At 44.8% G+C, this 11,614-nt stretch overlaps 1 protein-coding gene across 1 annotated transcript; it reads right to left on the bottom strand.

The window, feature by feature from the left end:
• Positions 1-2,336: 2,336 nt before the first annotated feature.
• EEF1AKMT2 (EEF1A lysine methyltransferase 2) lies at positions 2,337-10,665 on the bottom strand. The gene is made up of 6 exons (XM_032116738.1): positions 10,558-10,665; positions 9,635-9,700; positions 8,992-9,106; positions 6,008-6,115; positions 4,949-5,165; positions 2,337-4,191 (listed from the first exon to the last, which is right to left on the bottom strand). The coding sequence occupies exons 1-6, from the start codon at positions 10,611-10,613 to the stop codon at positions 4,064-4,066; spliced, it is 690 nt and encodes a 229-aa protein (XP_031972629.1). The 5' UTR covers positions 10,614-10,665; the 3' UTR covers positions 2,337-4,063.
• Positions 10,666-11,614: the final 949 nt, after the last annotated feature.

Here is an 11,614-nt window from a genome sequence, read left to right as displayed (position 1 = left end):
AGTGCAGAACTGAGATAATTTCAATACAAATGATACCAGAAAATGTTGTTTGCTCTCCAGAGAATCACACCTGAGATCTGTGTGGTGGCACTTCTTCACCCAGGTATAACAAGCTCTGCTGTAAACAGCAACTGCAGGTTTAAAAACCCAAATATCCAAAGTTCCTTTCTAAAATTGGTTGGAAAACTATAAAGTAAAAAAAACCCCGACTATCCTTTAGCTGTAGGTGTTAAATCCTATGATACAATCAAGGCAGCTGGCTATTCCCAGATTTCAGAAATGGTGTTGCAACACTGGGTTTGAATTGAAGAAGGTGAGCCCATAATGCAAACAGTTATTTCAGCCTGATGCTCTCAATAACGATTCACAGGAATATTCTCCTGATGGGACAAAGAGCCTGGAATCACATGCTGCATCACTGCTGGCCCTGTCTGGAAAAGCAGCTGCCATAATTCTGTTGGTGTTGCTGATGTAACCCAACAGCTCTTAAAAAAAAAATTGTAGCTCCCAGAAATTCTTCGTGTTACACCACAAAATTACACTGAGTTTCAAGAACAGAATATTAATTCCGTATCTTCTAAGCCTTCAAAAAAGAAAAATCAACCTTTAAAAAACAGCCTATGGACAGCACAGCAGGCCAGGCTGGGGAGGGTTTGGAGTAACTTGGTGTAGTGGAAGGTGTCCCTGCCCACGGCAGGGAGTTGGAATGAGATGGTCTTTAAAGTCCATTCCAACCCAAGTCATTCTGGGACTCTGTGACTATTCCTGCTCCTTAAGGACCATCAGATGAACATGCCTCTCTTGTAGATAACAAGCTGGTCACCAAAAGGGAAGTCAAGGAGTAATGAAACTTTAACTTGCCCTCTGAATTTCCTGTGCTCATTCAGTTGTACCATGATTTTAATGTCTGGTATTTCTTACCTTTTAATTCATTTAAAAATGGTTATAGGAGTACTTATTTCAAGAAAGTACTGTGATGTTGAAAGGGCAAAAGCTTTTTGTCTTGAGAACCCATTTACCTCACACTCTAGCAAAGTCCCATGTGTAGGAACTCTCCTAGAACAGACACCTCAAATCAATAATTATTTCATTAATATAGCTTGTTCATGTCTCTCAGATATTTCATCCTCAGAGTTCACTTCTGTGAACAGTGTAGTAGCACAAACCCTGCAGTGAATTCAGTGGCCTCTCCCAGTAAATGCCTCAAAAGAGCATCCCTAAACACAGCTTTCTTGGCAATAGGAGACACCAGGAGCCAGGTTTGAGCTGCGCCAAGCACAGATGTTGGTGGAGGTGCTTTGTTTGGGCTTAGGCACTAAAAGCCATCCTCAATCTTCCAGGAATAAAAGGTCACTCCTGAGAGAATTTCATCCTTCAGCATGCTGTCAATGAACCAGGGAACACAAACCCTTTCTGTTCTGCCCACGTTCTATGCAAAAGCACTCCAGGAAGGTTTGCCAGCTCGGCAGCATCACCCAGCCTAAACTCAGTCCTGCAGGAACAGCCTGTGGGCTCAGCCACCTCTGGGATCCATGGAAGATGTTAGTTTTACTACCCACAAACCTCATATTTGACAGTGAAATCACATGGAGAGTTTTCAGATAGGAAAACAATAGGAGTAAAACATGTTTCAAATGCTCCATTTATTCCCCTGCATTTAGTCTGGCGTTGCAGCTGGAACCCAGAGTCACACAACTGTGTAGTCATGAAGATTCCAGCCTTCAGGAACTACCATGAAGCACTCCCCCAACTTCCAGCAGATATTTGCTTCTCCTAAATCACTGCTTATTCCTCTGCCTCTTTTTCTAACAGTTTTTTCACTGAAATGCATCAACATTTAGAGATCACACCATCAAGAACCTCCTGCCAAGATGAACTGCTCCAAATCAAGGACAGTCTTTGACAAGTCATTTCCAAATCCTAGTAGCTATTAAAAACCCCACTGCCTGAGTCAGTATTTGAGCAGCTACCTAGACTCCATTATCCAGAAAATACCAGGTTTCCAACAGAGCAGATTTTAAATAGTAAGCCTTTGGTTACTGTTGCCTTAAACTAAAGCTCCTAAAACATGTTTTACAAGCATTTTTCTGCTCTCCAGTGACACCTGGAAGTGCTTGGGACTGACAGAATATGCAAACTACACATCAGATGCAGAAATACTTATTTTCAAGCAATTTTAAGAAGCTTATTTTTTAGCTTTACAAATTGTATAAAAATACTACCCAGAGAACAAAAACTAATAATAGTCAGTTCTGTGAAGAGGAGAAAACAATCCTTGCCCTGAATCTTACATATCTTGTGGAGTGGGAATCTGTGGTTAAATTCCAACTAATTGATTAAAAGAAAATCCATGCCAGTCCTGATTTTATTTTCATTCCATGATTAAATACACATCATGCTTTCATTAGCAAAAATTACACATGGGAATAAAACAGATGCCTGAAACACATCCTGCCAGAGTCCTTGACAATTAAAATTTCCTTGTATTAACTCTACCTGATGCCAAAAATGTCATAGGCTTTTTACTGAGGCTGTTATCAGCAGTGTACTTTGAATCCTTTGTACTACTATGCTAAAAAAATCCCCTGTTTGGATTCCCAGTTACATTTCCTAGCATTCCAGCTGGCTGCTGGGCAGAGGCAGAATACAGGACTACAACGGTGACCCAAATGGTAACAAGCCCTTGGTTTTGGCACTCAGGTTAGAACCCAAGTCTGACCAAATATGCAAGGAATTATTCTGGGACTACATTTCTTCAGCTCTCCTGATAAACCATTCTCCCAGTTGAATGTATTTCATTTTGCAAAAAGATGTAGCAGTAGGATTCCTACCTTGAGGACATCAATGGATGGATCACAGAGGGAGGACTCACCACTGCTCAAATAATGCCTTGATTCCTATCCTGGGAAAGGACTGGAAGTATTTACTGACCCTTAAAGATCTCCTGGGCCCTGGGAATGAGGAGAAGCGTGGAAAGTACGAGAAGCAATTCCCCGATAAGCAAACATGACCTTGCCTGTGAAACAAAACCTGATTGCCTAAGAGGGCCTCCTTGATGTTTGAAAGAACAAGTTTATTGTCACCTGCAAATGTGTTTGTCAAGGCATGAAGAAATCTCATTTTCCTGCCTTTCAAGCAACAGCAATATTCTGAGGTTACAAAACAGAAGAAATGAAGGCAACAAAATTGAGCAAAAGGATTGCACACAGAAGTTTATATATATATATTTAAAAAAAAAGGAACAAGGAATGGATAGTTATGCTTTGAATTCTTTTGGATTTATGCAGCTAAAATCCATCCTGAGAAATTCCCTGGAAAACTTCTGGTCATTGTGAGTCTAAAGACATTAATATATAGCAGGTTAATAATGAAGGAGGCATATGTCACATCACACCTTTATGTATTCATGAGATCAGGGAAAGGAACTGACCAGGCATGAACCCACTCAGGCAAGGGACTTAAAAACACTCCTTCTGTGGGAAAAGACCTGAGCTACTTCAGAGGAGACACAATTATGCTAAGTCTGAGAACCTCTGAAAGCCTGAATTTAAAATACCAACTGGTCCTTTTTTTTGAAAGTGCAGTGGGTTTTATACTCATTTCCCTCTGTAACAGCTACCTTCATGTTCACCTAAGAAAAAAAATTAAAGATCCAGCACTTACATTGCAAAAGCTTGTTCCCTGTTCCACTGCACAACAGAGAAATGAGATTTTTGCTTTGTAGAATACCTTTACCTCTATTGGTCACTGCTTACCAGCACAAAAATTAAATATCAGATAATCTTTATGTTTCAAACACAAATATCATTCAGTTATGTTGGTCTCTGTATTTAGCACATCTGATTTCCTTCTCTCTTACAAACTTGCAGCTTCCCTAAAACAAGTGAGGTTGTAGCAAGGACAAAATTTATGGGCGAATTATGCAAAGCTGAAATGTTTCTAGGGCAATGTTTTATAGTCCCTTTGAGCTCCATACATAGTATTTTACTGTGCACTCAAAAAGCATTTATTTACACACGTGTCTGAGGTTTTCTGTCAGGTTTAAAGTTCAGACTTTTCTCATCTAATCTAATTTGTCCAAAATGGATGGCCTCACTTTCTTCCTTTGGAAAACCAATGCTGTTACACTGTTTCCAATTCTTCCTCCAAAGCAAAACTTGGGTGTTGGCAGCTCCTCCAGAATTTCAAATCCTGCCAGACAGAAATTGAAATGCTTTTATTAGAAGGAAGTAGTTTTATTTGCCTCTTGGATAACCCTTTGCAAACCATTCTTTATTCATCTGGAAAACTTGCAAGTCAGTTAATCTGTGAGTTTATAGGACTGTATCGTTACACTGCACCATGGCTTTATACAGCTGAAACTCTTCCATGGATAATAAAAATCTTAGCTGGCTGACTTGCACAAATTAATGGCAGAAGAAGATGAGGACTTGCCAGTAATTTTGGTTCCCCAGAAGGGATGGTTGTTTCAGATCCACACTGAGTTTCAAGCCTCAGGCTTGAGATTCAGGAGCTGACTGGCGTGTAAAAAAAACTCCTAGATGGATCAAAAGGGCAGCTGGGGAGGTGATATAAAAGGGAACAGACTTGTCAGTTCCCCTAACCATGGGTAACAATGTTACCCCAATTTTGGTGCAATCAAAGGGTGAACTGGGTCTAGTAATCAAAGACCCAAAAAGTATCAGCCGGCCACGCACACTTTCCCGTAATTAGACCAAAATTCCCAACCTCCAAAGCCTCAGCAAAGCTGTCCTCTCCTGGCACTGGCAAACACAGGAGCTGTAATTCCCAAGGAAAACAGAGGGAAGACAGGCTGGAGCATTTATAATCACTTTACCTCCTCTAATCCTGATCTGGGAAAGTCAATATGCTAACATACACATTAAAATTCACTCATCCCTTCCTTCAGCAACCCCAAGTTGGCAGAGGGCTCTGTTCAGCTGCTTACCTTCTCTGAACTCGTTCAGCAGCTCCTCCTTGGTCCAGTTGCAAGAGGTGATGAGGAAAAAGCCCTCTGGTTTCAACACCTTGCACAGGGATCCCACGTACAGTTTCCGCTTCCCCACCGCGTCACTGGGGTCGAGGCTTATGGCATCAAAAGTCCCCTTGTCAATGCAAATGTCAAAGCCTGACAGCTCAGCTGAGGGTGCCAGGAAGTCTTCTACCTAAACCAGAAGTCTGCAGCTGTGAGAACAATCTTCTACTCGGCAGCTTCTGAATCTTTAATGCATAGCAAGACTTTAGGATACAAAGCTTCAATCCTGACAATGGGCGTGCTCAGGGAAGGGTAACTCACGGTGCCACGGCAGCTCCTTTCTTCTCTAGACACTGTGTGATGATCTATTTGCTGTAACCTAAAGCTCAAACCAACACACTTGAAGCTCATTCTTTAAATCATTATTTGTACTTTGATGCCTGCCATGTGCCAGGCACTGCACAAATGCAGATGAACAGACAGAGCCTGCCACACAGAGATTTTACAGCTGATACACAGGAGCAGAGGCATCACACAGCTACAGAGCAGGAGGGTAGAACAGCCACAGCAGAGCTCAGAATGACAGGCAGCCACAGAATCACAGCGTGGCTGAGGCTGGAAGGGACCTTTGGAGGTCATCTGCTCCTACCCCTGCTCCAGCAAGGCCTCTCAAACTTCCTGCTGTTCAGCTGCTGGTAGGGATTCTATCACTTAAGGATTTCTTCCTCTACCTCAGGTCTGAAATTCAGAATGTAGCAGCTAAAATACACAACTTGCCAACTGGTGAACCACTACTCTGCTCCCTACTCCAAGCAGGGAAATCATGTTAGCCCTAATGACTGTTACAAACAAAAAAACAAAGACCAAAAATCTTCCTGTAAATAGATTTATTTGGCTAGAGTTCTCTCACAAATGAATGTCAAAAGACATCATTCATTTAGTACACTGAGTACATCTGAATATCAACTAGCTCGTTTAATCTTGAGCTCAATTGCTTTCTATTTCCTCAATTACCTTTCTCTCAAGACTTACCTTTAATTTAATGTTAGACATCCCTTCTTTCTCTCTTACTTTTTCTGAAAGCTGTATTGCAGAAGGTGAGTAATCAATACCTGTGAGATTCAGGTAACCAGACTTTGCCTAGACAGAAGCAGAGAATCTTAATCAGTGTGCTAGCAACTGTTTTTCTCCAGCCAGTACATTCCCTAGCTATAATCCATCTCATCTCTCCTCCTCTTAGTAACAGGAAAAAAACACAACCCACCTTTTACTCATTTTTCTATCTGTTACCATTACAAGAGCTAAATAGCTGAAAGAGCTGAAATAATTCTGCCTAAACACCCCACCAAAAGAACTGGTGACTGAAAGCTGGTTTATGTCAAGTGGAAAACTGAGCACAACTGTGAAAAGTAACACCCTGGAGGGGAACAGGCTCTCTTATCTGCACCAAAAGTAACTTAGAAACCAGGAATTTTCAGTGATGAGGGCATGTGACACAATGCCAGATGCTTCAAAATAAGGAAAAAAACCTCCCTGACACGTAACACTGAAGATTGAGCAATTATTTGGTTTATTACCCAAATTTTAAGAGCCAAAAGATGTAATACATTGCACTAGAAATCCACTGCAAAATCATACATTTTCCTAATTATTCATGCTAATGTCTATTTGAATACAATTATTTGCATGCTGCCAGGTGTCTGTATCAGCAATTTTCCAGCAGGTTATGCACCACATATAATAGCACACAGAGACTTTGTTAATCTAAGTTTGTTGCAGATAAGGATAACTCAGCTTAGGGAACTCTGTGAGATCCCAGCAACCCTTTGGCAAAGCAGGTGGGCTCCTGGCATCAGCTGGAGCTGGGCATGTGGGAAAGGAGCAGGGACACACGTCCTCGAGGTAGGAGCTGAAAGGATCAGCTCAGGGTATCCCATGTACCAGTGGGTCTGGAAAGATCCAAACCTGATGGAAGAGCTCTGATTCTCTGGCCAGCTGCAGGCTGTCACAGCAGAGACAGGGAGGAGGCTCGGGTTTGGAAAAACACATGGATTGAAGCGGTGTTAAGCAACCAGCTGCATGCCTGCTTGTTCCAAAGGCTGACACCTCAACAGCCAGGAAAACTATGAGGAGTTTCCACAACTGTCCTTCCTCCTTACAGCAGCCCCTCAGGCCTGAGCTCGGTGCTAACCAGCTGTTCTGAACCGAGGGCTAATTGCAGCTGAACACAAAGACACTGTTGTTTGCATGGGATGGAGAACATTTATTGCTCAGGCTCCTGCCCACGTTCCTCCCCGGAGCAAAGCAGGCTTCCTCAGATGCCTGTGCTGAAGGTTTGGGGGTGGAGGAGTAGTTCCCACAACAGCTCCTCTGTTTGCAAAGGAAAGGCCTGAGTCACTTCAGGGAGTTCCCATTCACTCCTCTAGTCTTGGGGGCAGAGAAGGAAGGTTTAGAGATAAACAACATCAAATGCTGCAGAACCTGTAGTGCCTGACTGTGACAGGAAGGGATCCTTCCCTTGTGCCAAACGTGACCACACTGCACCCTGCAGCTGGACTGCTGCCCTGGAGCTGGCATTTACAGCACCCTGCTGCTGCTTCTTGAAGAGGCAGATTGAAGAGCTGAAGGGAGTTTGGAACATTATCAGCTCTGCCCTGTGTTTGGGGCTGACACCCCCACTTGGGTGAACACCGTCCACTCAAGTAGTTCCCTTGCAGAGAGGTGCTGCTAAAGCCCTCTCTGACTGAGCTTTTTCCAGTATTGCCATTTCTATCCCATGATGGAGTCCAACTTCAGTGGCAGGACAGTCCTACAGTAGCTGCCAAAAGAATTCCAACTTGATTTCCAAGCCTTGCACTAACACACAAAAAATTCCATTTACATCAACTAAGCAAGCGAGATCCTGAATTATTTAGCAAAAAAAACCCAATGTAATGTTTGAAGCAACTTTTCAAGAGGGAACTGGACTGAAAATTTCCTATGAAAGCAACCACAGTACTGTGAGGTGCTTAATGTAAGGGAGAAGGGTGCTCTCACAGCAGTTTTTAATGGTTTTTAAAAGCTATCAGGCTGTCATTTTCCCATTACAGTGTGAAAAATCAGTTTCCCATTTGTAAGTGGAGTCAGTATAAAATTGAAGTCTTACAAGTGAGAATTTTCAGTTGGGTATTTCAACCATGATAGAGCTACCATTACACTCAACAATCACCATTATTAGGCTAATTTCTCTTAGTGAGATGAGACATTTCTGCTTTTGATGACATAAATCCTCCTGTGCTGTGGTGAAGCAGCCAGTCCCCACAAAGGCTTTAAAGTCTTTTAAAATCAAAGTCCTTGTTAAAGAAAATTCCAGTGCAAACCTGACTTTGACTTCCAGTCCTTCCAATTCCTACGGGAACTAATGGAGCCAATGGGGAATGCAGAACAGATGCTGGGACTGTATGACAGCCCCTTTCTTTACCAGCTCCCCTGCAGTATTACACCAAAAAAACCCAATCAAAAATAGGAAAAAAATACTAGAACTCCTAAACATCTTCTGCACAACAATATCATAACATACCTGATCAGATTTCCCACCCTGACAGAAACGGACACTTCTTTAAAAGAAGTGTTAACAACTTTTGAAGTCATATGCACAAAACCTTTGGTTTTACCTGCTTTTTACATCAATTAAGAGTGTTATTATGACAACTGAGTGCAGAGATAGGGTCTGGTTTTGCACATGAGGGTACTTTGTGAATTAGTCAAGTTAATTTCCTTATCTGGGAGAGTTTACATGACAATGGGAAGAAATGCAGTTTTAAATGTGGGGAAGCAGGAAGGTAAAGTTAAAACAAGGGATTCTCAGGCTGATTGATTTAGAGAAATAACTTCAAATTTTGAAGCCTGAAGTATTGACACTTTTTGTACTTCACACAGATAACAGGCCCTCATGATTACCACTGCCACCTGTGAGAACTGTATTTAAACTGCTCTGATTCTGTAGAAAAAATACACAAACTTTGCAAAATACCAACCAGTTCAACCAGCAAAACACCGTTCCCAGTCCCAATGTCAAGCACAGAGCTGTCAAGGGGGACCTTGTGCTTTTCCAACCACCTGATTATGCGCACCATGCTTTCTTCTCCAAACCTGGAAAAAACAAGGGCTCAGGTAATTAAATCAGAAAAAATGTACAAAAGGCACAGCAAGTTTATTTCATCACTCACCCTCTCCAGCTTTTGCAAAGCCCCTCCTACTGTTACTGAGGTAACAACTGCCATAGCTCATATTCCATGTTTGCTTTGTTCAGATTAAAATTAATCACACAGCCTTAAAATTCACTGAAACACCAACTCTGGGAGGTGAAAACATCCATATATTAAAAAAGGTAGCAGCAAGGGCAACTTGCTGTGTTGTTAAACCTGAGCTCAGGGATAAAAAGCAGATTTGTCAGTAACATACACCTCAATTATCAGCTCAATTTCTGTGTAGTGACACATGTCCAGGTGCAGCTGAGCAATCTCCACTGTGAAATTGGGCAAGAGAGGAACTGCTGGTTTCAATGGTAAAACTCCCCATCGTTTTGTCAGCAACCCACTGAATTGCTGGCTGTGGTTTTGCAATGTCTTTCATGGTAAAGAAACAGCAGAAACACCCTGCAGGAATTATTTTATTTACCAGATTTCCCCGGTATCTCCAATGTCTTGAAAAGTTTGCAGTTCTCTTTCGTACGCAGCATCCCAGCTGGAGTCGCAGGGGAAGAAAGGAGAGGATATCTTAATTAATACTGGGAAATATTTACATTAAAGAGGGATGGGAAGAAAAATTGAAAGATAGTTTAAGGCTATATATTTGGAAGAAATTGACTGTGTGGGTGGTGAGGCACTGGTTCTCAGCATAGGGAGAACATGAACATGTGGAATAGAGTCCAGGGAAGGCCTGGAGATGTTCCAAAGGCTGGAGCTGGGCTGGCAGAGGTGGGGGTGTTCACCTGGAGAAGGCTCCACTGAGACCTCAGAGCCCCTTCCAGGGCCTAAAAGGGCTCCAGGAGAGCTGGAGAGGGACTGGGGACAAGGGCATGGAATAACAGGACAAGGGGGAATGGCTTCCCGCTGCCAGAGGGCAGGGCTGGACGGGATATTGGGAAGGAATTGTTCCCTGGAAGGGTGGGCAGGCCCTGGCACAGGGTGCCCAGAGCAGCTGGGGCTGCCCCTGGATCCCTGGCAGTGCCCAAGGCCGGGTTGCACAGGACTTGGAGCAGCCTGGGACAGTGGAAGGTGTTCCCTGCCCACGGCAGGGGCTAGGACTGGATGGGATTTAAGGTCCCTTCCAACCCAAACCATCCCATGATTCTACGAAAGGGCGAGAAGGCTGCATCCTGTGTAGCAGCGCCACTTTACAGAATCACAGACTCTCTAAATAGATAAACAATACATAAACCAGAGACTGGTTTGCGCTGGGAGGGACCTTTAAGACCACTCATTTTCACTCCCCATGCCGTGGGCAGGGCCACCTTCCCCACAGCGGGTGGCTCCGCGCCCCGTCCCGCCCGTCCCCGCCCCGGGGGCACCGCGGGTGCCCGGCCCGTGCCCGGCACTCACTGCTCTCTGGTGCCCAGCACCGAGGGGCTGAAGGGCTCGTCCCCGGCCACCGCCATGCCCGGCACGCCCCGGAACCAGCGAGCGCTGCGGGCGGAGCGGCCGCGGCCGCTCCCGAGCGGGAGGACCCGGGCTCGGTGATCCGGCTGTGAGGGGGGCACGGCCCTCAGCGAAACTCGGGGTGTTTTCTAATCCCTGCGGTTCTGATCGCTGCGGCCAGCTAAAATCCCGTCCTGGGAGTGTCCAAGGCCGGGTTGGATGAGGCGTGGAGCGACCCGGTCTGTGCCAGGTGCTCCTGCCCATGGCAGGGGTTGTAAGTAAATGGTCTTTAAGGTCCCTTCCTACTCAAACCGTTCCGTAATTCCATGAAAGTCAGTGCGATATTTAAAACAGCTGTTTATTCTTTTCAATATTTATTCGTTGCAAATGTCGCAGACGTTATTGCTGTTAAAAGGTTTATTGCAAGGTGTTTTAATAAAAAAAAAATAAGAGTGGTAAACAGCACTGCTGCACAGTTGCCTCCTGTACAGCTCGGGGTGTGTGTGTGTGTGTGTCATAGAACCCCGGAATTTCTCCCCAATATCCCGTCCAGCCCTGCCCTCTGGCAGTGGGAAGCCTTTCCCCCTTGTCCTGTCACTCCATCCCTTGTCCAAATTCCCTCTCCAGCTCTCCTGGAGCCCTTTTAGGCACTGGAAGGGGCTCTGAGGTCTCCCTGGGAGCCTTCTCCAGGTGAACACCCCCAGCTCTGCCAGCCTGTCCCAGAGCAGAGGGGCTCCATCTCCCTCATCATCTTCGTGGCTTCCGCTGGACAAGCTCCAGCACATCAATGTTCCTCACGACAAGACAGACATGGAGGGGCTGGAGTGTGTCCAGGGCAGGGAGTGGAACTGGGAAGGGTCTGGAGCCCCAGGAGCGGCTGAGGGAGCTGGGAAAGGGGCTCAGGCTGGAGCAAAGGAGGCTCAGGGGGGACCTTGTGGCTCTGCACAAGTCCCTGACAGGAGGGGGCAGCCGGGGAGGGTCGGGCTCTGCTCCCAGGGAACAGGGACAGGAGAGAGGGAAC

Source organism: Corvus moneduloides, chromosome 8 (genome assembly GCF_009650955.1).
Source record: "Corvus moneduloides isolate bCorMon1 chromosome 8, bCorMon1.pri, whole genome shotgun sequence".
NCBI lineage: Eukaryota > Metazoa > Chordata > Aves > Passeriformes > Corvidae > Corvus > Corvus moneduloides.
This window is presented reverse-complemented; position numbering and strand designations above follow the sequence as displayed.